A 27,943-nucleotide genomic window follows, 5' to 3' on the forward strand; every position below is an offset into this window, starting at 1 on the left:
GGTTAATAAGGGACTGGAAACGTTTATAAGTGTGTGGGAAGGGTTTATAAAGCCTTAAAATATATATAAATACTAAAATAAGTGTAAGGTTCCTACCTCGCGGATTTTCACCTATCACGGGGGGGGGGGGTCTAGAACATAATACCCATGTTAAGTGAGGGAATACTGTTATGTCTTCTCTAGTTTCCTCACTGGAAAGAGTTAAATTCCCTTGACTACTTGTTAATTCAACAAACATACAAGAATCTAAGCTAACCATCTTTAAAGCACTATCAACTGGAAAATAAAAGGTAAACCAGCCATTACCCTATGGCCCATATGAGGCATCTGCTCTGAATTTGAACTCCTCTCTCCACTCTCAACATCCCTATTTATCCATCCATTCATCCATTTATTTCATTTCATTCATGCTATGTTCTAGGCACCAAGCTGGAGATGAAAGGTTAATAAAACATGGCTGCCATTCTAGAAGATCTCACAAGTCTACCAACCCATAAAAAAGGCACATTTCATTTTCGAACACTCACAGCATATATTCCTAGGTTAGGAAATGCCTACGCAATATTATAAAGTACAGAAATGGTGTAAATGCAAAAAATAAAAAGAAGGGGGAGGCAGGTATAAAATCTTTATTTTCCCAAGACACTTTCAGAGGCCCATTTCTATGTTAAGGACTCAACTCTAGGATACCTCCTTCTTCTAAAAGCCACAACCATTTTTTCAACTGAAGACCGATTATTTTTAGTCAGATATCCCAGATGAACCTTAAACTAGCGCTTAAGAACACCGTCTTAGATTTCTGCCCTTGCACTAATTATGAAGCCTTAGACAAATTATTTAAACTAAGCTTTAGTTTCTTCATATGGAATGTGAAAATTAAAAAGTCTTATCTTCACAGAGTTCTGAACACTAAATGAGACAAATGATATAAAACCTTAAGCACAGTGCCTGGCACTTAGTAAACAATCACTGTTAGCTATTTTAATTATGTCCAAAATTCAATTCAATCACCCCCTCTGTGGTCCATCATCTTCTACTTCTCCTGTGTTTGCTATCTTAGTGAATATTACCATCATTCAACTAGTAACACAAACTAGATTTTCTCATTAATTGCACAGAGTTCTCTTTTTTATAATAATCTGCTCAACAGCTCCCCTATTATTGGACTTTTAAAACCCCTGTTCTAACTTGAGCTACACTTACACTTTTCATGGGAGTATAATTTGAGAACTGCCTGCTCCTTGCGACTTCCATGTGTGCAAAACAAGAATCACAACTTATAACTTACTTTTTAAGGCAAACTGGTACAGTAGAAACAGGACTAAACTTGGAGTTGGTGGCCCAAGGGAAGAGCCCTAGGTCTGCCACTTACAAGCTTTATGTTTTGGAGCAATTCAGATCTTCTCCTAGCCTATTACTTCATCTGTTCAAAATGAGGATAGGTGCCCTGCCTACACAATATTATTTTTAGGCTGAAAACTGAGTTAACTCGTAAGAAAGCACTTTACAGATTGTAAATAGTTATACCAATGCAAGTTACTATTATTAAGGTGAGGTAGATTCATGAGGATAAGATAATACTCCATAAAGTCCTTTTGATCTTAGAACCAAAAAAAAGTTTAGGATGGATATGGGATCTTGAAAGTCTTCTATTCCAAATATATATCATTTGCTTCAGTTCTTTCCATCCCATTCTCATCTATGATAGAACACTATCAAGACAAGGATGTACTACTTCATCAGCAGCCTATAACACCCTATCTCAGAAAAAGCTTTGGCTGCTAGATAAAATTATTCATTATATAGTAGCTTTCCTCAGCAACAAATTCCATTTAAGAGAGTTACTAATATATGATGTCTAACTTGCCTGCACTACATCGGCAGAGTCACAGCAAGTAAATCTATAGCTATAACTACAAACCACCCCAAGTTTGTTCTTTTCTAGATAGCTCAAGTTCCTTCAAACATTCCTTTTAGACAGATGAGACCATCTTCCTTCTGTGCATACATCCAATTCCTCTTAAAGGGTGGTATACAGAATTGCATGCAATGAACATTCCAACCGTGATATGAGCAATGCAGAGTAAAGGGCATATCACCTCTTCTGTCCTAGATAATAACTTATATTAATGCAGTCCACATATGCAATATTTTTGGAATGTCCACAACACACTGCTGAGTCATATGTAGTTTTCTGTTGATTAAATCCTCCCTTTCATTTACACTGCAACTAAGCCATGTATTCTCCACTCTGTGCTTGTTACTCTTAGTCTCATTTTAAATTTTTGCTTCATCTTTTTTCAGTTCTGATCTATTGCTACAGACTCTACAGATTAGATTCCAAATTCGGAAATCAGTCTCTTCACTATTTTCAGCTTTATGTGATCCATAAATTTTACAATATATTTTGTAAACTCCTCACTCAGCTCGTTAACAATTATATACTAACAAAGCAATCTAAGAAAAAAAATTGAATTAAACATGATTTAAAGGTATTTTTATGCTCTACTTTTTGCAAAAATATTTACCTTCTTCCTTTCTGAGTTTAGCAAAGATTTAAATTTTTGAACAATTTAATTTTTAAAGCAGGAAAATATGAAGGCCAATGTTATTCTGCATACCAGTGCAGGATCTTTACAAAGACATACCAAAAAAGCACCTTTATGTCATCAAGTGTTTTGTTTCACTTCATTTTATCGAAACAAAGATTCAAATGTTATCTGTTAGAAATGAGCAGTTACTTTGAAGCTAAGAAGTTTCCCTTTTGAAAAATGACCCTTGGCTTCATTAGAGATCAGGTTACATGCACCATCAGTCAGATTCACTGCAATTTCTACAGTCCCAAAGTTCAAGAAATAGCACCTATTAAACAGGAAAACATAATTCTCTAATTCTAAGAAACAGAGAAAACAGGTGGTCTGAATCTGGCTAGTACCAGGTTTAAATCCCAGTACTGTTGCTTAATGCTACAGTTTTCGGACCTTGGGTATATTATGTACATTTTGAGCCTCAGTTTCTTCATTGGTAAGATGCATATACTATCAACCTCACAGGAACATTGTAATTAAAAGTTTCCACCAAGGGACAGCAGATACTCGGTAAATGCTACTTCCTGTCCCTTCTTTTGCCTCATTTGACCGTGTGATATTTACATTTCTGTAGTTCTAAATGCAATGCAGTGAACAAGTACTGGAAAGTGTTGAGATACCTGTTTCACTACTTAGTACAGTCAGCTTCCTGTCAAAGAAATCATTCTTATGTGTGGTATATTTCTATACAACATGGCTAAAGAATGAGAACAGACAAAAAAGAACAGTTTAAAAGAGAGGCAAATATATTTATCCCCTTGTCCCACTATAATGCCTTCCAGCCAAAAAACTGCAGAGCTAGGCAGAGTGAACATATGCAAATATTATGTGAAATACTATAAAAGGTTAGAAAATTCTAATCACACTTTACTGTTAGTTTGAAATGTGTAAAAGTCAGAATTTAGATAATGTACAATATGGGTCTCATCAGAACAAATCAGATAAAGGAGACTGTTGACTTGAGTTTCAGCAGGTATGTTTTCAAAATAACTTCTAATGTGCTCTAAAATTATCACTTAAGATCATCTTCCTGGTTTAAATGAAAAAGGATGAACAATTCAAATCAGTAATTCCGAATCAAGGCTTTAGGACTTCTAGAATACTCTCAAGAATTTCAAGGAAATTTCTGAAATGTTAAATATAAGAACATTTTACTTAATTAAAAAATTTCATTTTAAGTAATCCTACTAAACAGATTGTTTGGTTGTAATGGCATGCTACAACAATGCATATTTCCACGCTGCTGCCTGATACCTTTGAAGAAAATATAAAATTTTTAAAATGCTTTGAGTTCAGCAGGAGATCATCATATACAAGTATGCTGGGACTAAAAACATTATCTGTGATTGATCAAATGCTAACTTTAACTTAGCAGGACATACCAGATACTGACATCTTCCTACCTAGAAATAAAATTTACATATGAAGAAAGAGAAAAGAATCCCTCACAGAGAATAACAACCTGAAATAAGAGGGAGGGAGGAGAAAAAGAAAGGGTCCAGAGCCCTAGTGGAGACCCAGGTTGTATAAATGAGGAAGGGCCACACTTTTTTTTTTATACCACTTTCAAGTTTCCACAAGTATATCTGCCTTCCAAACTCTGTGATATCAGCAATGTTTTTCCTGCCCGAAGCTTATACAACAGGAGTTCCATGAAGGTGTTGAGGATGAGGCATTAGAAACCTCTCTCAAACTTCAGTTAAGATACCATCAAACTGTTCAGAATCCAAAAATCTTCTAGGCAATCACATTGAAACAGTAAGAAACAAGCATTTTAAATTCTTAATAAGGAAGGTATATAATCCTTACCAATGTGTCAGGATTAAGAATCAGCTCCTCATTTATCCTAAGGAAATATCAGAGATGTGCATAAAGACTTATGTACAGTGATAGTCATCATACTCATTATACTGAAAAATAGAAAACAATCTAAATGACAAACAGGGGACTGGTTAAATAAATCATAATACATCTATTCATATGTAGGAATACTATGCAATGGTTAAAATCAGGGCCTCCAAGAAAAACTAATGATGCAAAGATATACTTGCAATATATTCAATTAAAAAGGATAGAAACTACATAGTATGACCCCAATTTTGTATCCCCCCCACCGCAACATGTGTGCATGTAACTGGCAAAGCATATAAAAAATCTTATCCGTAGTTACCTGGGTCATAGGATTTCCTTCTTTGTGCTGTATTTTCAAAATTATATGTATTTATTATATAATATTTTTATAAAGATAAAATCAATCCATGTAATTAGAAAAATCATTTATTCTAGTTAAGGCGCCCGTATGCCTGCTTTGCTAGTTCTCCAGCAAGTAAAGGCCTGCCAGTACTCATGACTGTTCTATTTTCTAAACAAGGGTAGGAATGACCTTTGGTTATCTTCATTTTAAGAAGTTTTTTCTTTCCTTTCTGCTCCTGTGGTTGTGGCCTTAGAAAATACATTTTAAACCTGAATCCACCTCATGTTTTTTAGAGTGTACTCCTAAGGGGAATTCTGCTTACGAAACAAGAGTTATGTTGAGATAAGAATTAAAAAAAAGAAAACACGGTAACCAAAATTAAATCTGCATTGTGAATAGCAAGTATTAGAACTGACACTGCAGAAAACGGAATCCATGCCACAGAGGACAAACTTGAGAAAATGAAAAAGGAAATGAAAGAAAAGATTTAAAAAATATGGAGGACAGACATAGAAATAATCTATGAATAACAGATGTTCCTAAAGAAAAAAACAGAGCAGTTTAATCAATCAAAAGTACAGAAAACTTTCCAGTTCTGAAAAAAAAAATACCTGAGACTGGAGACTGAGAAGGTTCAACAGAGATCATCAACACCAAGACATGTCCTGGCAAATGTTTTTAAATTTCAAGGATAAAGATATAGTCCTACAAGCATACAAGCAGAAAAAAAATAGGTTATTTTCAAGGGAACTAAAATCCAATTGACCTCAGAGTTTTCCTCTGCAATAACAAATGCCAGAAGACAATGAAAATGACTTACTGAGAGTTGAAAGGGAAAAATTACAACCTAAGAATTTTATACCTTGTCCTAGTTTTTCGTATACAAAGGTCACAGGAAATTATTCTCAGCTCTACAAAGTCTTATAAAACATTACCATCCTGGTAGTATCTTTTTTTCATAAATTGTCCAAAGCTGTGTCCTAGACTATTGAAAGAGAACCAAAGTAAGAATTCAAAATATTAAGGTAGGAAAGAACTGGTGAAGTATACTGACACCAACTTAGTATCGAGAAATAAACCTGAATAAAATAATTAACCCTACTAAAAAAGAAAGGGTCAAATGAGGAATAAATAACCAATATAGTATATAAGCAATATAAAACTTTAGAAAGTTAAAGGTAAGATATGTAACCTCAGGCTAAGTTAATATGGACTCAAAATACAGGGTTAGTGGAAGAAGGAAGAAACAAAGATTTTAAATTTTCTGTCTTTCCTAAAAGGATACTTAAAAACCACTATTTTTAGTAATTAGCTAGTAAGTATAAACTTTGCAGTGTTTTGAAAAACCATACAATAACCAAGAGTTCTATTTGTTTATTGCAGTCCAAATCACTAGAAGATAATAACTGGCAAAGACTGAATAGTACTTCATGCAGGCATTACATTCAACCCTAAGAACATGAGGTAGGTAATAATCATCCCTGCTTTACAGATGAGGAAACAAAGGCTCAGCAAAGTTAATTAGTGAGTGGCAGAAGCAGGATTCAAACCCAGATCTTTCCAGTGCCATAATTCTTTCTTCACTATTTAAAAACCTCAACAAAACAATCCATATGACAAAAGTAAAAAATAAAAAACTTAAAATAAGATTAATGAAATCATTCCAAAAGTAATAATGTAAAAAATGTCCAATTTAAAGTATCTAATTAAAATCAAGGGTCTTACTGTATATTTGATGCTATTACAGAATTATTGATATTTTTGTGAATGATGATGGTATAGTAGTTATGTGTTTTTTAAAGTACTTTTAAGAAATATAAATGTCAAGATCTATATCTGAGATGATGTATCTAGGATTAGCTTCAAAATAATCCACTGGAGCCTGGGAAGGGAAGACAGTACATGTGTGTGGGGGTGGGGTGATAATTCTTGAGTCTGGGTTATGAGAATATAGTGGTTCATTATACTATTGTCTCTACCATGGCATGTGTTTAAAATGCTTGATAACAAAAACTTTAAGAGTCTTAGGTTATACTATTTAAAAGGTTAAAACACTCATACAATCACTTACTACTTTAAAGAGAAACCCAAACGAAACATAAATATAAAAAGGCTGAAAGAAAAGGAAAGCGTTTGTAAGATAAAGGCCAAAAATAAACCGTGAGACAAAAATCTTAAGCTGATTAAAAAGGTCACTTAATTTAGACTAAAAATATAATTAGTACTTAATACATATAGTAATAATAATTGCTATCATTTACTGAGCAATTACCACACACCAAGCAAGTACTAAGTACTATAGATCATCTTTGATGCTTCTGACAACTCTGAGAGGCATTATGACTAATTTAAAAATGAAGAAATTAAACCAAGATGAGTATGTCTATCATTTTAAGCACTGTGTCCTCTACCCCTAGCAAAATGCCTGGCACAGTAGGTGTTCAATAAATATTTGTTGAATAAATGTCTAATATCCTGCCTAAGGTTAATAAGCAGAGCCTAAATTCAAAGCCCAATCTGATTCAAAAACCCCTACTCTTAATCATATTTAAATTTTTAAATAATGGTATTTCATAGCAATGGTAAAGATGTGTCATTTTCTTCTGTTTATGTTTCTCTTTTTCAGACTTTCTATGGTTAGCATGTTATTTTTTCAAACAAGCCATTAAAGTAATAAATGCAAAATAGTACTGAACATTTAATCACAGACTAACCCAACCACAGAACACAGAAGGTACTTTGGGGACTATAACATGAAATCAATGGAAACCAAATAAAAGGGAAAATTTTACCACGCTAATAAGCATAATAAACAAAATAAGGACAAAGCATATGAAGTAATTTATATTAAAACAGGTAGATACTAAATTTTATAATGTAAAAAGAATATAGGTTCTTTTCAAATATCTATAAAAAATTATGAAGATTGATCATGTTCTAGTCCATAAAGTAAACCCAAAATTCTTAAAAGCAGGAATCGTACAGATCATATTTCCTGATTATGATTTAAAAATTGAACAAAGAAATAAACTAAGCACTTGTTCAGAAATATATTCTTCTAAAAACTACTAGCCCAAGGAAATAAATAATAATAATAGGTATCATTTATACAAAACTTATTTTGTTCAAAGTATAGTGTTAGTTATGTTACACATATTCTCTTATTTAACCCCAATTAATCATTATTAAACCATGACGTACATTATTATATCAGAGAAGGAAAACTCTGACTCCAAAAAACCTCCGCTGCCTTGCGGCATACCTCTTCAGGGGAAAGGCTAAGGGAGTAAACCCCGACAGAAAATCCGGAGCCGGAGTCCCTAAGGCGGTTTGACGTTGTAGTCAACACCGGCAACTCCTGCGGCGCACCTGAAGCCAAGCTGTATTGACTCCGTCTTTCCCTTGGACCCTTCAGCTGCGAAGAGAGGGGGGGTCTGCTGCATGGGCAACAGCAGACCCTCCATATCACCCTGCCCAGGCTCTGTAGCTTCAGCTTCACTGGAGAGGACACTCCAGCGTCATCGCAAGATGTCGATTCAACACGGGAGGAGACAGATACCGTGTCACTCCCGAGTCGGACTGCACAGCCATTCTCGGCGGTGCAGATAGACTCTTAAGAAGCTACACCATCGTCTCTCGAGACGGACGGCTGCCGACGACGACGACGACATTATTATATGTAGTAGAGAAAAAAGGTTAAGATTTAAATTCAATAACTTGTTCAAGATCACAGAGCTATTAAGTTTGCAAATAAGATAACTGAACTCAAGTCTGAATCCAAAGCTCATACCACTACACAGAAATGCTGTCATATATTACTGCTAGAATTCATGTATAGGTATCTAGTTATGCTCCTTTTTCTCTATTTATAAATTAAAATTTTATAATAAAAAGTGGAAAAAACTAGTTCGTCCTTAACACGTTTTGAAAGTGTCCATTTGTTAAATACACTATTGTAAGAAGGTCGTCGTCGGCAGCCGTCCGTCTCGAGAGACGATGGGGTAGCTTCTTAAGAGTCTATCTGCACCGCCGAGAATGGCTGTGCAGTCCGACTCGGGAGTGACACGGTATCTGTCTCCTCCCGTGTTGAATCGACATCTTGCGATGACGCTGGAGTGTCCTCTCCAGTGAAGCTGAAGCTACAGAGCCTGGGCAGGGTGATATGGAGGGTCTGCTGTTGCCCATGCAGCAGACCCCCCCTCTCTTCGCAGCTGAAGGGTCCAAGGGAAAGACGGAGTCAATACAGCTTGGCTTCAGGTGCGCCGCAGGAGTTGCCGGTGTTGACTACAACGTCAAACCGCCTTAGGGACTCCGGCTCCGGATTTTCTGTCGGGGTTTACTCCCTTAGCCTTTCCCCTGAAGAGGTATGCCGCAAGGCAGCGGAGGTTTTTTGGAGTCAGAGTTTTCCTTCTCTGATGTGCCCTGACTGGAAGATCGAACCAGCGACACTTAGCTCGCAGGCCGACGCTCAATCCACTGAGCCAAACCAGCCAGGTGTAAGAAGGTAGTGTTTCATTTTTCTAACATATTGATCAGATATAAATATCATTGATCAAATATAGTATTTCAAATTGTTTTATCTTCTAAAAGAGATTCCTTTAAATGTACTTATATTCTCAATAAGACAATTAAAAAGGAATAAGCCATAAAATTAGATAAAGTAGGGAAGATGAGGCAAAAATGACTTGCCACTAAATTTATTTCTAAAAAGCAGCATGACCTTGGAAACGTCACTATTTTCTGGTGCTTATATGCAATCCCTAAGAGTTTGATGGAACCTTGGCCAGGATGGATTTGAAAATCTGCCACTACTGTGGGCAAGCCCTTAAGCCTCTCTGAGTTGTGGCTTTCCTCATGCATAAAATATGTGTATACCCAAGAGCTCTTTCAGTTTGGAAATGATATAATCCTGTGACATTAAGAATTAAAACTATTTAAGAGTTTATGGGGTTTTTACACCTGAGGAAATTACTGATTCTGTATTTAAAGCTGTTTTATGTTATTTCTAATTCCTTCTTTCTCTTCTGTATCCAAATTAGTTTTATCTATATTCTTCAGTTGTGCCTTAGTACCCAAGTGTAAGCAAGAATAATGCCAAAGAACGGATTGCACAAATGTTGTCACCTGAAAGAGAAGTACTAATAGAAAGAAAATAAAAGTTTTCCTGTGCAGAGTAAGGAACCTAAAGCAATGTTATAATTCCCACAATCCAATCTTACTGTTCTTACTTTGCTAGTATTGAAAACTATTACTATCAACGTTTTTTTGTAGCATCTGTCTACTCACAGCCAGCCCTGTTGCTGCCTTCTGAATACCTTCAAACCCCACTTGTTAGTACTCATGGAGTTGGGCAGTATTTCTCAAACCTGCCTGATGATCAGAATCACCTATGATTCCCATTAATGATACATTATATGGCCTTTCTCCAAACCTAAAATGAATCACAAGTTCTAGAAGCCCCATGGCCCAGTATTTCATTTTTTAAACAGATACCTTAGATGTTTCCTGTGATTAGACAATCTGGGAAATCACAGTGTAGAGAAAAGATCATGGGCTTTGGAGCCTGACATATCAAGTTTCAAAACATGTCTTTGCCCTTTATTATAGGTGTGACTTCGGGCAAGTTACTAAACATGAGTCTCAGTATTCCATCCATAGGATCTGGATACTAGTTATGTCGAAGCTTGTGGTGAAGTTCAGTATGCCTAGCCATGTTGGGTGTTCAGTGTTAGCTTTTCTTTCCTCCCACTCATCTTGCCACAGAAAATGACAAATACAAATATTTATTGGGGTTCTGATGAATCTCTTACCCTAATAGGTCCACTTCCATTTATAGGGCTAAAAATCTAACTACTAGATAAATAATGCATTACGTGGGTTGTCTAATTTAAGAGTCTCAGGAACAAGTATAATTTCTTCTGATTTCCAGAGGCTTAAAGAAGCCCTCTTATCTAAAACAGACACAACAACCATTATGCTAGGCTTCAAAGCCCAGGCTATGTGATTGTGGCAAGATTACGTGAACCTCTGTCTTCTCATTGGTAAAACAAGTGGTGTTTAAATCTTTGCCAAAATGACCACAATACCTTATTGATAACTGTTAACTAATACAATTAACTTACATACAGGCTTACAAACATCTCCATGAATAAAAAGAAGACAGCAATAATAGCTTGTAAGTAAAACATTGGAGACCATCATGTCACTTGCAAATAGGGACAGTCTTATTTCTTTCTTTCAAATCTGTATGTCTTTTAGTATTTCCTTTTCTTGCCTATTATGCTGGTAAGAACTTCCAGGACTATGTTGAATACCAGTGGTGAGAACAGACATCCTTGCCTCGTTCCTGATATTAAGGGGAAAGCACTTGGTCTTTTACTCTTAAGTATATTAGTTGTAGATTTTTTGTCTTTGTTTTTATTTTTTTTAATTGTATTTTTCCATTAAATGTTCTTTATCAGTTGAATAAGGTCCCCTTTTATTCTTAGTTTTCTGAGTTTTTATCATGAATATTTAACTTAGGTTAATGCATTTTCTGCATTAATACAATGATTTTTCTTCAACTTTTTCATATGGTGGGCCACAGTTATTTTTGAATAGTGAACCAGTCTTACATCCTTGGAATAAAACCCACTTGGTCACACTGTAGTGTTTTATATGTTGCTGGATTTGTTTTGTTAATATTTTGTCGAGGACTGTGCCTTCTAAATCTTGAGGAATACTCTTCTGTAGATTCTGTACTGTCTTTAGGTTTTGGGATCAGGGTAATAGGTAATACTGGCTTAATAAAATAAGTTGTGAAGTGTTTCCTATCCTATTTTCTGGAAGAGACTGTGTAGAATTCATGTTATTCTTACCTCTTTATTTTTGATGTTCCAGATCCTTTTATAATTTCCCTTCTGCTTAAACAACTACCTGTAGTCATTTCAGGGTCTGGTACAGACAAATTCCCTTAGCTTTCCTTCATCTGAGACTGCTTTGATTGCACCTTCATTTCTGAAGAATATTTTCACTGGGTATAGAACTCTAGATTTACTATTCTTTTTTTTCAGCACTTGAAAAACAGCATGGCATTTTCTCTGGCTTCCTTGGTTTCTAATGTAGGATCTGCTGTCACTTGAATCATTTCCCCCCGAAAGGTAACAGATCATTTCTCTCTAGTGGCTTTCAAGATTCTCTCTTAACTTCCAGTTTGATTATTAAAAAACTGTAAAATTGTGGTAAAATACACACAAAAATTATCTTACGCAGTTTTAGTCTGCAGTTCAATATGTTAAGTATATTCATGTTGTACAATCAAGCTCCAGAACTTTTTTCATCTTGTAATATTGAAACTAGATACCCATTAAACCACCTCTCATTTCCAAAGGTTTGATTTTGATGTGTCTGGGTGTGAATTACTCTGGGTTTATATTGTTTGGGGTTCAGTCAGTCAGTTTCTCAAGTCTGTAGGCTTGTATCTTTTGCCAAATTGGGAACACTACAGCCATTATTTCTTCACATCCACATTTTTTTTCTCTGCTTTCTGAGACTCTGATGACATGTCCCCCAGGCTCTTAAGGCTCTCTTCATTTTTTTTCAATTTATTTTTTTCTCTTGCTCAGCGTGGGTAATTTCTATTGCTCTATCTTCATTTTTACTAACTCCTGTCATTTTCATTCTTCTGTTGATCCCATTGAAATTTATTTCAGTTATTGTAGTTTTTTCAGTTCTAAAATTTCCATTTTTCTGCTTTATGTCTTTTATTTCTTTTCTGAGACTAATACTTCATTTTTTTAAATGTATTTGTGATTGCTCACTAAAGCATTTTTATGGTGGCTGCTTTAAAATCCTTGTCAAATTGGTATCTGTTGACTATTTTCTCATTTGGGTTATATTTTCCTGGTTCTTAGTATAACTAATCTTCAATTGTACAATGAACATTTTGGAGATTACAAGACTCTGGATCCTACTTAATCTTTTTAATTTTTTTTTTTTTAGTAAGCTGTCCACCAGTTGAGATGCAGTGTCAGGGCAGGGTGAGTGTGTATGTTCAACTTCCTACTGGGTTCCACCAACATCACCCTGGCAAAAGTGGAACACAATAAATGAGTCACAGTGCTTTTTTTTTTTTTTTGCCAGATGGGTAAGATGCCAAGTTCAGCCCTACTCTTGGCCCCAGTGAAAGTGGGGCACCAACCTGTACCACCTCATTGCCTCTGTGTTGGGGTGTAAGCTCAGAGCCCTGACGGACCCCACTGACAATAGGGAGGAGAGAAGCAGAAGGCTGACTCACATTGTTCTGTTGCTGTAAGGTAGAGTGGAAAGCTCAGTTCCCTGAAGGGGCCCACTAACAACTGGGGAGGGGAGAGGAGGAAATGGAATGCCAACTGGCCCTACCATCTACCAATTTGTTCCACCAGTAGATGGGAGTGGAGGCTCAGCTCCCCATTGGGCCCCCCTGACATAAGGGGAGGCGGGAAGCAGTGTTAACTAGCCTACCTCCAACCATACTGTTCTGTCTTGTTAATGTTGTGTGAAGGTGGAGGCTCAGCTCCTCACTGACACAGGGAGGGGGGAGGCTTAGTGGAGACTAGCCCTGCCTCACACCGCCTTGGTAAGTCTCACTGCTTCCAGATTGGGGTGAAGGCTCAACTGGACACTGCTGACATCACTCTACTGAAAGCACAACCTCCTTCTGCAGGGGGCGAAATGAGGAAGCTAAGGAAAGATCAGGTCCCTGACCACCTTGCCAAAACCACCCAGCAGAGGGAATCAAAGTGCTGTCTACTTTTGCTAGGCAGGGAATGGAAGATCAGGTCCCCAATCTACTCAGCCAACACCACTGGGTGGGGGGATCTGAGCACTGCCACTTGCTTCCTTGGAGTTAGGGGTTTTTCTGTTGATATTTGGCTAGAGCATGGTAGATAGTGCAAAAAAAAAAGTTTACTATTTTTAGGATACCCTTTCCCGAGTCATCTGGCTAAAGAGAACAGGCTTTTCTTGGAGCCCATTTTGTCTGTACCTGTTGGTGATTTTGGGCTGCAGGCTTCTATAGCAGCCAATTCAGGGAGACAATAAGAAAACTCAGGGAATTATTTGTGTCATGCCGTGAGTCCCAAAATATGTAGGCAGTCTGCCTTCTTGTTTCCACCTTTCAGGGTGGTCCTGTGCTTGTGTTATGCCTAAGGTGTTTTAGTTGTAAAGGAGGGCCTCGGAGGAGTGGGACTCCTCTACCTTGGCAGAACCAGTTGGTGTTTTCTCTGTCTTTCTCTCTCTGGATGTGTGTGCACGAGTGTTAAAAATAATTTTATTGGGCATCGAGGGTAAAAACATTTTTCTAGTTTTCTATATTACAGTTAAAAATGCACTATGGAAACTGCTGTAAAATTATAGATCAAAATTTTGTCCTAAAGATCCAATTACATCTATTTATATCATTCCTTGCTAATTTAGTCTGCTTCATGTTTTTGAACTATCTACCTCAGTACTTTAAGACTACAATGTTCCGAAGGAAAGAACTCTGTTTCACTCATCATCGCCTAGTACTATGCTGTACATGCTCAGAATAGCCAGGGGAGAAAGATCACTTTAAAACTCATTTATGAGTTCTTCTTTTTAATAATCCAAGGGAAATCTTATGGTTAACTTGCCTGTGACACTTATCTCTTTAAGTAACCCCGCTTCTTGGTATAACATCTATTGTGATATTTCTCTTGAACTATACCACCAGCTCACAGGAACTTGATGAAAAGGAGGGAAACAGGGATTTTATTGTGCATTTTTACTTCTTTAAGTAAAATACCTGCATATTTCACTTTAAATAAATGAGTTCTTGAAAACAGTTCATTTATCTGTTAACTTATACTTAATTTCAGATAGTCTAGACCTTTCGTTTTGATTGACCTTCAATTAATGTCTGTACTCTTGCTTTAAATAACTATAAAATAGTATAACAAAACTGAGGAGACTATAAGAAAAATATTACTCCCTCAATCTTTGTTTTCTTTCTATAATTTCCTATAATTAACCTTCAACTCTTCGTTGTGTTGCTGTAGGAACTCTGCTCTGGCTGGGAAAGGGGTGTGTCAGGTGATGAGGTATCCTAAGGCACTTCCATAGAACATGGGGCTCTATTAACCCAGCTGCAAAACCATTGTCCAAGGAAGAGCTTTGTACTAATCACATATAAAAGTGAAAAATCTTTTAAAAGCACAAACTGAAACTAAGTTTTCTGAGAACTATGTGTGTAACATAACATAGATAAGGATCTTCTATATCAACATTAGAGCAAAACTCCATTTAAGTCCCCAGATCAGTAACATAATAAGCACATGAGTTAATTATGTATACAAGCAGACAATAAACACATGAAAAGATCCTTAACATAAGTAGCTACCAGGAAAATGCAAACTATAGGCAACAATGATATACCATTTTATACACACTAGGATGGCTACAATGAAAAAGATAATAAGTGTTGACGAGGATGTAGAGAAATTAGAATGCTCATACACTGCTGGTAAGAATATAAAATGGTACAGGCAAGTTGGTAAACAATTTGGCAGTTGTTCAAAATGTTAAATATAGACTTACCACATGACAAAGCAATTCCATTCCTAGGTATATACCCAACAGAATTGAAAACATATGATCACACAAAAACTTGTATACGAACGTTCACAGCAGTATTATTCGTAATAGCCAAAAAGCAGAAACAACCCAAATGCCCATCAACTGATGAATGGATAAACAAGTGTGGTATATCCATACAATGACCTATTACTCAATCATAAAAAGGAAGCACTGATACATGCTGTAACATGGATAAACTTTGAAAACATTATGTTAAGTGAATGATGTCAGACACAAAAGACACATATGTATGATCCCATTAATATGAAATGTCAAAAATAAGCAGATCTACAGAGACAGAAAGAAGATTATTGGTTGCCAGGGGGTGGGGGAAGGAGGAATAGGGAGTGACTGTTAATGAGCATGGGATTTATTTTGGGGGTGATAAAATGTTCTGGAATTAGGTAGTGGTGATGGTTGCACAGCCTTGTGACTATATTAAATGCCACTAAATTGTATGCTTTACAAGGATGAGTTTTGTGTTATTAAATCATCTCAATTTTTAAAAAGATTAATTAGTTTAAAAACCAAAGAAAAGAAACACCAATGTCTTTTTAACTTTTCTTTAAATTTCCAGTTTTTATACTGTAGCAAAATAATTGGCAACTTTTTTTCAGGTTGAGGCACATACTTTTTTCTGGCACTTTAATAGTATCAAATAGATTTTTCTCTAAAGAACAGGCAAATATAAAGAGGTAATGGTTTAATACACTGCAATTAAAAAACAAAGCACAGTTACTGAGCACACACCTAGGCACTTCTGTATGGAGAGCTGTTAAGTAACACCTAGGCAGTCCCCCTTTTCCAAATCCCATAGTTTTTATTTCAAATGTTCATTTGTAAGACAGCTGTTTAGAAATCTCAAAACATTTTCCCATACAGTGTCACGCTTGCTGCTTCTCAGGCCAGCTCACAAGAGCCTATTCAACACACACTGTATTTGGAGAATAATATTGATTTTATTTTTTGACTCTACCTACACATTCCCATAAAAATATCTACTCATGCAAATGACTGGAACCTCTTTTCCCTGTAGATTTCATCTAGACTGAATCACTCACCTCAACTGAAGCAGGGCAGTCTAGTGGAAAGCCAATGGAATTCACAATCTATGACACTTGGGTCTGAATTCTACCTCCTACGTACTAGCCATGCAGACATGAGCAAGTTACTTAACCTCTTGAGACTTTAGTTTCCTCATCAGTACGTTTAGAATAATTGTGTCTACCTCATTCAAATGAGTATACAAAAGTGTTTAGTCGGAGAAGGCATTCAGAATATCTTAGTCTCTAAAATGTATCAATCCCCCTTTCCAGTGTTAATATAGCACAGTACAGTGAACAATGTAACATATTTTGGTGTTATCACTGGTATGATAACTAGTGAAGTTGTAGAAACTGCAGAATGGTGATTTGAGGGGCATGTATCACCTAGCAGGGCTTATCAAAATCTTTAGGATAGGAGAGAGGAAAAACCAAGCTGATTAAACCATAATTTCAAAATGTATATTAAATGAATCTTTCATTTTGAACAAAGTTTAGCCTATTAATTTCAATATATAAATAATAGAAGGTAGAGTTGAAAAACACCAGTGTAGGAAAAAAGGGTTCAATTTGTACTAATACTATAACCTAGAACTGTGTTGTTCAATGTGTTAGCCAATAGCCACAGGTGACTACTTAAATTAATTAAAAACAAACTTAAAATTCAGTTCCTCAGCCACACTAGCCACATTTCAAGTGCTCAATAGTCACATGTGGCTAGTTGCTGCTGAACAATGCCAATCTAGAAGTTGGGTTTTTTTTTTTAATTTTTAAGTGTATCTTCCCTGTTATTTTATATGGTTTTCGGGAACTCACTTTTGCCCCTAAATGGGAAGAAGTGAAATAACATTCTGGTAACTGAGGTTTTTGATATAGGTTCTGTAAGATTTCTAGAGTGAAGGTTTCTCCCAAAACACTGCACTTGAGATGCACTTCAATCTATTAATGTCAAAATGATCTTTTGCTTCAGGCTATCATTTGACATGTGCTTCTAACACAGATCAAATGACTGAACTAAGTTTCCTATGACAAGCTTTGTGGACCAAAGGATTAGAGGCTGAGCTCTCAGAGATCTATATAACCAGGTCAAATTTGAAGATGAGATCATCACCATATATCAGATTATAAAAATCAATTTACATGGCAGATAAAACATAATTAGTTGTTAAGGTATGTAAGAAACCATGGATATATTAGTTAATATGGGAAATCTAATTTGTTATGTATTGCTGTGGTTCTATTTACATTAACAAAGGAAAACAATGACAGGAAATGCAAGAGCACTTATGAATTTACACGTAAGTGTTGGATATCTAATATTCAGGAAACTAGCACTATTTCATGACCCTCACCTCCACCCTCCTGCAAACTCCCTAAAAGACAATGTGGAGACCTGACTCCAGGTGGGGCGGCAGGCTAGCTTTTGGTCTTCTAGCTGTTTATTCTTTAGTTCACTCACATTCCTTCCTAGCAGACACCTTCAAGAGAGGAAGGTAAATATGCAGACTGGGTAACAGTAGTAATTGAGCCATTCTGTTATGATATGTTGAATATGGCTGCATCAAAATATCATTAACCCTGACTATCTGTTTTCTAGTAACTGAAAGTTAGAAGCAATTAATTAAAAGAAAAAGAATGGGAGAAGGAGGCAGACTGACAGCAGCATAAAGTAGCAAATGATAAGAGAGTCTTTAAAAATATGAATATTAGACAAGTTACAGAGCAAGTCAATGTAGGGGCCATTTTAGCAGGGGCAATTAGTTTGATATTAAGGTAGAAAGTGGCCATTAATTTTCAGAACATTGAATTTAAAAGTTATTATTATTTAAAATTTTTATTTAAATTATAAATTCTTAGGTCACTGTTAAGATGGACAATTGTTGTACATCTTAATTTACAAAAATTTCAATTTAAAATGAAACAAAAACCCTTGACAGTTAAAGAAAAAAGCTTTGATCCTATCCATTAAACATAACGGCTCATATCCAGGCAATACTGGATCATGTTACTTCTACTTATTGGACTTTCCAAAACTGCATTCCGCAAAGCATTTGTGCCCTTTGAGACTTTACAGATGGTACAGAAAAAGGGGGTTCTGACATCAAATCTCAAATGCTGGGGCTATATACTTTTTGCAAATTAATCAGGTACAATATCATCTTAAAAGTTCTAAGAAGTTATGCAGTAAAAGATGCTGGTCAAATCCTGTTTAATTACACAATTCCCAATTTTATTTGATTATGCCATGCTCCTTTGTTTCTTTTTGAGGGGGAGAGATGATCATTGGGGTACAGATACACCTTTAACATTTCCAGAGACTTTTCAGTTAAAAATATTGTAAGTACTACTTAAAGTTCCTTTAGTATCAATACCATATAATAGATCAAATTCAAAGGTGTATATTTCTAAACAGGAAAATCTAGTTACTCATAGCATATTCAAAAAACCACAACAAAGGAGTTTAGAGTAATGGGCAAGGAGGTGTACCATAACAATTTTTGTCCCTAAAATAAAATTAACAGAAAACTGATCCTAAAATTTTCAAGATGTACACATTTTCTGTTAGTACATTTTAGAAAGTAGGTTAAAATTGTACCGATTGATGCTATGCATTGACTTCATTCATTTCTTCAGGGACACACTTCCCTTCAAGAGGCTGACATACAGGATATACCACATTTCACTGATTACACGACACCATCATGTGTAAGATACACTATTATGCACCACCAAGGGAAAAGCCTACTCCTAATTAGTGGCATGTCATGGATTGTAAGACATATTCCAACTTGAGCAATGTTGAAATGTGAATGCGCTTTCCTTTCTTCCTTCTTCCAAACATATTCTTCAAAATATTTTTTATCTGTTTTCTCCCTTTAAAGACAATAGAGCCCTGACCAGTGTGGCTCAGTTGGTTGGGCATCATCTGGGAAAGCGAAAGGTCGCTGGTTTTGATTCCCGGTGAGGGCACATACCTGGGTTGCAGATTTGGTCCCTGCTCATGGCAAGTATGAGAGGCAGCTGGCTGATCAATGTTTCTCCCCCTCTCCTTCTCCCTCCCTTTCCCTCTCTCTAAAAATAAATAAATAAAATCTTTAAAAAAAAGACAATATCACAGACAGTAACAATACAAAAAAGGACAAGACTCGGGAGATATCTGTTCACCTTACCCTTACAATTATATTCAGATATTATAATGGCTTTGTTTAAATAGATCAAACAAATCATTTTTTTATCCTCACCTGAGGACATGCTTCTTGATTTAAGACAGAGAGGAAGGGAGGGACAGAGAGAGGGAGAGAAACATTGATGTGATAGAAACATCCTTAGTTGCCTTTTGCATGTACCCTCACTGGGAACCAAACCCACAACCTAGGCAATGTGCCCTGATCAGAAATTAGGAATCGAACTGCAATCTTTCGGTTTATGGGATTAGGCCACACTGGCCAGTGCTCAAACAAATTATTTTTAATTGTTCTGCTTAACTCGGAAAAAACATAGAACTTCCTCAGAGATGATTCATTATAACCATTACTTATTAAATAACACTTAAACCAGGTACTGAATCAAGTGCTTTTCATTTAATTCTCACCACAACCCCATGAGGTAGATATTATTTTCATCCCTATTTTACACACTAGAATGTTGAAACATAGAGACATTAAAAAACTTGCATAAGTTGACAAAGTTATTCAGAGGCAGAGCCAGGACTCAAACCCAGGTCTTTATGACTCCAAAGCTATGTTCTTTAACAGTTTACCATACATCCAAATTATCCCACAAAATGCCTTAATCTTAAGGAGATAAGCAAAATTGAAATAACTTAACTGCTAATAACTAATGTATTTGCTCAAAATAAGTCAAATGTATCAAATAATAGTTATGTTCTATATGTATACATTTTATCTTGAATCTGTTTTATAAAATGTATATAGTATATTTGTGTTGGTTTTGTTAACACATTTTACTTAACAATTAAGATTTATAGTTTTTGTACCTTTGCTTTTATGCTACTTGGTATTAAACTGACAAACTGGAATATCTGAGATCTGATAATGTTCCACGTAAATGATACAGGAAACTGTAACAACTATGAAAGGGAAGGGGCATCTAATGCCAAGATTTAAAATATAGCTGCTTGTTTTGTCTTTCTATTATGTGAATTGGGGAATAGGATATGTAACATATATGTGTACAATTCCATTCCAATGCTTTAAAACATGTTATCTACCAAAGCACATATACACTTGGGCACTGTCACACTCATTTATTACCACGAAGAGACCACCAAGATGTCACTACTGTATACTGCGATCCGAACAACTGTATCTAAAGCTTGTGGTCTGCACTGGCAAACCTGGCCACTTGACGTCACCCATCATTCCCAGTCTAGTAGATCACATGTACCCTGAGCATGGAACTTAAGAGCAAATCTTGTGAATGACCATGACGGTATGAATTTTTTAGTGGATAAATTAAAAAAAAAATTTTAAGAACAACTCTTCTGCAATTCAGACTTCTGATAAATGATCTGCTATATTTTTGATTATTCCATAATTTACTAAATGTCATATCCTTGGTCAACAGTACACATCCCAATTATGCTAGTCTTCTTATATAAAATAGATAATACTCATTGTGATTTCCAGAAACATACTGAAGAAAAGGCAAAGTCTGCCTATACTTATTTCTTTAATTAGATAAGTTTATCTCTTTATCTTAAAATTTAAATGTATCAAAGAAGTTTCACATTTTGGGTCAACCCTATTAGTATAAGATCAAGCTACCAAAATAAAGCAAACTTCCCTGAATTTTAGTTTAACAAATATTGACATCCTATATTATAATCACTGAAAACAATGAAGTGTTCAGTAATGTGTCACAGTTACTTGACAGTTGACATGTAACAGTACCTGTCCTCTCCTCAGATCTTCACTTGGGGGAAAGAAAAAAACCTGAAAGGTGGTAAAAATGAAACAGGAAAAGGAAAAGAAACTTAATAAAACATTTTTTTTTGCAAAATCAATGATCATACTTTAATAGAATGTTTTCCCCTACAGATGAAATATAAGAAATCTAATATCGATATAGTAAAAATAATATAGAAGCCAATATAATCTTTGAGGTTAAAAATGGCTGCACAACCACTGAAGATGGTTTCTAACACAAGGGTCTCATCTTTTATAAGGAAAATATTTATACAGTTACTATGTTTTTTTCAATGCACGATGGGTACCTGTTATTTAAAGGAATTCAAGGTGGCTATTTTTATATAACACAGTTCTATAAAGCAAAAATAACCTCTTTTAGTTTTGAAAATTGTTCATATTTAACTTTACTATCATTTATCCTTACTCTACTGAAACTGACAAAAAAAAAGTATCACTTTAGGTCATACTTATGATTTAGTAAATATTGTCCATGATGGCAGTAGCAAGGAATCTGTAGAATAGAATAGCCACAATTCTTTAAAATCCATCTCCTAAACAGTCAAATATTTTTTTTAAAAATCCTAGCATCTTTAAATAACTCCTTAAAGAATTCTGAATTCACCTGGACTATTTAGAAAGCTATTTCCTTTTAATCTTGTACCAACCTTGACTTTGTTAACATAGTATTTCCTTTATTATCCTAAATTTGCTTCTTTAAACATTCAGCCTTATTCTAGCCTATCATGTTCTGACCCATGTTTGAGTTCAACCACAAGAGTTTTTGTTTTGTTTTGAGTACTATGAGACATATGTGAGGTCTTGAAGCAGGAAGGCCCGCTAAATGAATCAAGAAACTCCCGTGCTTTTGGTGAGATGCTCAGGTGATTTAAAATTGTTCATATTTCAGTGTAAGATTAACAGAAGAACAGAGATAAGACTGATAATAACCCTATTCCTGACCTTCATAATTCATTCAGCAACATCTACTGGATCCATAATATGTATATGCTAGGCGCTGTGTTAAGTGCTGAAGCTGCAGAGAAAAAAAGTTTCTGCTTTCAAGAGTTCTACTAGGGATGAGACCACACAATTCTTATAGAGACCAACCCTGAAATCTTTTAGCCTGGAGAGAAAATTTTTGATTATCTACTCAAGTAAATGACTATTTAAAAAATAATTTTAGTCTGGTAAAATACAATTATTCTCTGCTGCAAATTTGCTGGGGAGGAGAAGGCACAATAGTAGGCATAATATTAAGTCCAACAGTAGACTTCTGAATGAAAATTCTTAACCTTTTCCTCACTGGCTTCAATATTTTCAAATTGGTATCAGAAGCAATTTACTTGAAACAGCTGAACAACCAAAAGCAATAAAATATTTAAAGGCTATTTGTTAAAATCTAGTTTTAATAAACCTAGGCAACACTGGCTCTGTTTGCCACAACTTATGCCAGAATATCAAGAAAGTTCTTTCAAAGTGGTAAATTGTGTAATCCTATCTGCCAGGCTCTGGAAACCATGACAGTAACTGAAATAGCTAGGCTTTAACAAATGAGACCTCTTATAATAGGTACCATAATTGTTTCTGAAAAATACATGATCTCCAACTACAGGCTTATTTATTTATACCATGAATTTTTCCACAAAGGATTTGAAGCAGCTACTCTAATATAAAGCAAAGCATATAAATTATATCTACCTGGCTTTGAATTATGGCTCTGCCATTTACTATTTATAATATTTATGCTCTTAACTTCTGAGATTCAGTTTCTTAATCTGGGGATCATAATTCTACTCTCTTGGGTTATAAGAAGGATAAAATGAAATAGTATGTAGAATAGTGTCTGGCATATAGTATCCTAAAGAAATATCAGTTTTGTGCTTTCCTTATCCAAATGTATGATATACAGAAAAAGGATAAGATGGAATTAAAATTTTTTCTTACACATTGATATGTGCCAAGCAGAAATGTGGACTGATTATGAGTTGCAAATGTTAACATTTTATCTAAAAATCAGGCTGAGGAGCACATTAAATTTCTTTTCACAAGGTTAGCATTTTGAGGCTGTACTTTATTAACCTTTTACGTATACCACGCAATGAAAAAATTTCTGAAGGAAAAAAATGAAAAGAGCCCCAGAATACTATTTTTCATACTATCCATTCAAAGAATGATTAAACATTCTAAATTTGATTTTCTTATAAAAGATTTAGAGTATTAGTCTGGCTAACATAATCTTAAATGAAATTCTCGTAATTTTGTCAGTCTTAAAAGCATGATTTCCTTTTTTAAAAAAATTCGGTAGCATATATCAATGTCTTTTCTATTAAAGAGCAGCATTTAGTGCAGGGTTTTAAAATGTGATCCAAGTCGCAAAATACCAAGTACCAATCCTAAACACTATTACAACTCTACTTGCATTGAGCAGAGCAAGTAAACATTTCATACAGCAGTGGAGGTGACTAGGAAAACACTGAGAAGCGATTTGAACTGATCACTCTCCCCTTCCCCACCATTATTCCCGAACATTGTGTCCCGCATCTCAGATCAAACTGAGCCTCGGTCGTAACTGACGTAACCAGTAACCCTATCCGCCGCTCACACTGCGGAGGCCGGCAGGGCAGCGGCTGCCGCCAAGTACACCACTCATCAGAGCCTGCCCCATTCCACCCCCGCGTTTCAGTCATGCTTTCCAGAAATGGGGTCACTCACACAGTAACTATTACACACACGCAGCCTATCATCCTGTAATCCCCCAAAGTCCGCTGCGGGGAAAGAACACAGCAAAAAGTCAAGAAGGAAGACTCACAGACGCGCCACCATCAGGAACTGATTTTCCACTCCGTGGAGGAGCGCGGAAGCCCTGGAATGGGTCTTGTCTGGGTTATTTTCGCAGACCCCGAGTTGGTTCTGGGACAGGGGAGGCTGCGAAAAGCTTGGTGCTATGGTGTGTCCGGGGAAATTCTATTTTGTCCTGTTTGGGTATCTTTGGGCTTTTGGCATTCGGGCGGCTGTCTCAGGGACGGTCACCAGATCTCGGGCGAGGAAAACCAGAAAGCCTTTTACGGCGCTGCTGACCTCCTTGAATATCATCACCCTCTCACCTCCACGGACAGGAAACTCAAGTTAAACTCGCAGGAACGGGGTCCTCCAGCTTAGCGACCTCAGAAACGGGGGAGGGGGGCGGTGAGGACCTCAGGCTTCCACTTTCTCCTTTGCAGCAGCAGAAACCGCTGCGGCAGATGGGGGGAGGCAAAAGCCCTTGCCTGTCCTGCACCCCTTACCCGAAACCCTCACAGGTCGCTAACCCTGCCCTGGGCGGTTCCTGCCCCCGCGCGCTCGTCTCCCCGCAGCAACCCTCTCCCCGGGCCGGACTCAAGAAGAGCCTCTCCTCCCCAATGAACCCAATCCATATCCCTCACTCATCTCCCAAGCCACCAAGGTCCACGGAAGACCCCAGCCACGCAGGGCCAAACTTCCCAACTCCTCGCAAAACCCCGCTCCGCCTCCCGCTTCCCCCACGCAAAGTTGATTAAAATCGGCTTCTTGCAAAGCTCCAGCGCCCACTACAAACCCCACGCGCCACCAAACCACAGCCCCCTGAGCGAGGGAGGGGAGGGTACGGGTGGGTGGAATGGAAGGGCACACAGACAAATCCCAACTACCCGAACCGGGATCCCGGAGCGAGGATACACGCGAGCGGCAGAAGAAGGGGTCCAGTGGCCAGCTCCGGGGAGGAGAGCCAGCAGGCGGGGTGAAGGGGAGGGGGCGCGCCGGCCCCGGCCGCCGGGCTGCACTCACCTCTGCGCTGTCCGACGGGCTCTCCACAGCCATCTTCTGCCACGGGTCCGCCAGCTGCGCCAGCGGCATCTTCCCCCCCGGCCCGCCGCCTTCACCGCCTCCTCCCTCCCCGCCCGCCCCGCGGCCGGCCCCACTCAGTCGCCGCCCGAGCCCCACGGCAGCGGCGGCGGTGGCGGCAACAGCAGCAGCAGCAGCGGCGGCTGCCGAGGAGAGGGCTCGCCGTAGACACCGACCCTCGAGCACCGCGCGCCCAGCTGCAGACGCCCGCGCGCCAAGAGAGCCTCGCGGCGCTGCCCGGCACCGGGTCTCGCCCCTTTCTTCCTCTCCTCCTTCCGCCGCGGGGACTACAGCTCCGCCCCCCGCCGCCGGTTCCCGCGCCCGCTCCCAGCAGAACAGCAGCCCGCAGCCGCCGCGCGCTCCCTCACTTCCGCTCACAACATGGCGCCTAAGCGGTACCTGTCTCTCAGAGCAAGGCTCTGCCGCCGCCGCCGCCGCCGCCGCCACCGCGCGCACACCCGGGGCGGGGCTTGGGGAGACACGCCCCCCGCCTCCAGGGTTTGCTCCTCCCTCCTTCCTCGCCCCAGCCTTAGCTTCTGGGCCTCGCCTACTTTCAGGAAGGGCGAGCCCCAGAGATCTGGGGGCGTCGGCAGGCGGCGGAGGAGAAAAAGAGGGAAAGGCAGGAGGGGCGAAAGGCTGGGAGCCTTTAACTGCCTTGGGTCTGGGCAGCTCGGAGGCTTGTTGGGGATGTAGAGAACACTGGTCCCCGCCCAGCTGGGGAGGGAGATGGGCGAGGTGCAAGGGGCGCAGTCCGGTGTCAAGGACCCGGCAACGGGCGTGAGGTGTCTCTTCGGCCTGACTCTTCTGTGGGTGCGTGTGGGCGCGCCGAGTCTATGGGCACATCCCGTAAAGGCCAGGACCCGCCCTCTCTAGCATCACCCGCTGGGCATTCACCTGCCCCCCATCCCCACCCCCACACAACACCTCCTCCCACGACGGGTACACTGAAGGCTTCGTGTCCGGGAGCCTCCTGGGGGTTAGGGTCTCGGTTTGATCCAAGGCTCTCCAAAGCAACGCTCTTCTGTTATTTTGTTTAATATTTGGAATTGATTCGTCTTCCATGAGTCGCCCCCCTCCAAGTCCGCAGAGCCCTTAAACCCCCCACTCCTTGCTGCCTAAATCTTCACCAAGGAGAAGACAAGGAGTTTCCTTAAGGCTGCCCGCAACTGTCGGCAGAGGTTGGGGAATTATTCTAAAATATCTTGTTTGTAGGAGCCCGGGGTTCCCGCTACTCTGTTGACTTTAAATAAAAGATTAGATTAAAAATCGGGCAGGCCGTGGGTAGAGGAGGGGGGAGAAAGGGAGGAGTTCTAACTCCTTCACAAGATAGGGAAGCCCTGGGTTAAAGAAACCGAATCCCCAGACGGTGGCGGCGCCCAAGAGAACGAGGAGAAAGTGTAGGGAGAGGCCTGGGCATCTGGAGTGGGTCCCGGGAGACAGAGGGTGCGACCCGAGTGCCCCGTGCCAGGTACCCTGGCGAGCTCACTGCGCCCAGGCAGAAATGTGTAAAAGTTTCTGGGCTGATTGAAAAGCTGGGGCAGCCATTGGCTAATCGCCCTACAAGAAGAAGGAAAAAAAGTAAAGGGAACTCTCCAGGCTGGCCAGTGCCCTCATTCCCTCAGGCCTCGGTCCAGGCGTCCTGGGCCTCCCACGCCCAGCGACCACAGCGCGTCTCCGGCTGCGCTCCCAGCTCAAGCCTTTTAATTGCTCCCTTTCATCGTCCGGAGACCCAGACACCCAGAGAGCCCCCGCCTTACTTAAGAATGTAGGTGTGAGGATGAGATTAGAGTCTCACATCTAGTTGGCCGGTGGCGCAAGTCTTCTCGCTGGGCCGGAGAGAGTTAGGTGTTGGGCTCTTTCTATGGCCTTCGCCAGGTGCACCCCTTGACACAGGCCACATGGAGAGGCTCCATCTGTTTAGGGAGCCCAAGGACGGGGCCGAAAATCCTCGCTGCCCTTCCTCTCCCGCAGCCTTAGACTCTGGGGGACAGCTCAGGGTCGAGCCACATCTGGGCAGGCTCAGCGTGGTGTGGGGGCCCGGGAAAGATTTAGCTTGTGATTTTGTCACCTCCCCCAACAAACTTGATTCAAACTTGATTCAACTTGATTGGACCCTAATTCAGCACATTCTCCGTAATTCCTGACGTAAAACCAGCTTGCAGAAGTTTGAAGATGAGTTGTGTATTGTTCTGCATTTGTAAAATTTACATTGCAAAGCCAAATTGCATTCCTTATAGCGAAAAGAAGTCGGTCAATTTGGTTAAAGGTAAATTAGCCCCTCCAAACCGTGATCAATTAACATTCGTAGTTCAGACAATTACTGCGTGTCTAGCACTGTTCAATGCTAATTACTCCATTCAACTAATCTTGAAATAAAATTATTTGTATATTGAAAAGTTTATTTCAGTGCCAACATTTTATTCATTTTTTTTTTTACCTTGAGAACTAGAGGAATAACTTTTAAAACAAAGTTAATCGATCTGCAAAAGTAATGTGAATAGTGTTCACATTGCAGGAATTAAGCATTAAATAAACTGTTAATAATGGGCTGAAGTACCACTTGAATAGCTAGCTGTCTTATACACAGGATCAACTTGGTAATATTTGTGAATTGATTTAGAAAATCACTATTATCCCTCCCTTTGCCCCCTCCCCCAAAAAGAAAGCAATTTTTTTCTTTTGGTTAACAATAAACTTTTTAAATTTTAAAAATTT

The 27,943-nt window shown here is 38.6% G+C and overlaps 1 protein-coding gene across 5 annotated transcripts in view; it reads right to left on the reverse strand.

Annotated features, from left to right (window-relative positions):
• The window catches only part of RPS6KA3 (ribosomal protein S6 kinase A3), a 110,426-nt gene extending 85,166 nt beyond the window's left edge, over window positions 1-25,260 (reverse strand). For 3 of the 5 annotated variants that reach the window (XM_090265341.1, XM_090265342.1, XM_090265343.1), the window contains exon 1: window positions 25,172-25,260. In XM_090265341.1, coding sequence (XP_090121467.1) covers window positions 25,172-25,240 — 69 coding nt within the window. In that variant the 5' untranslated portion in view covers window positions 25,241-25,260. Of the gene's footprint in view, window positions 1-4,397; window positions 4,435-5,393; window positions 5,458-25,171 lie in introns of those variants that run through there. The other 2 variants (XM_090265344.1, XM_090265346.1) reach the window with 2 other exon arrangements.
• Window positions 25,261-27,943: the final 2,683 nt, after the last annotated feature.

This window comes from Furipterus horrens, unplaced genomic scaffold (assembly GCF_987537825.1).
Source record: "Furipterus horrens unplaced genomic scaffold, mFurHor1.1.pri manual_scaffold_17, whole genome shotgun sequence".
Lineage (NCBI taxonomy): Eukaryota > Metazoa > Chordata > Mammalia > Chiroptera > Furipteridae > Furipterus > Furipterus horrens.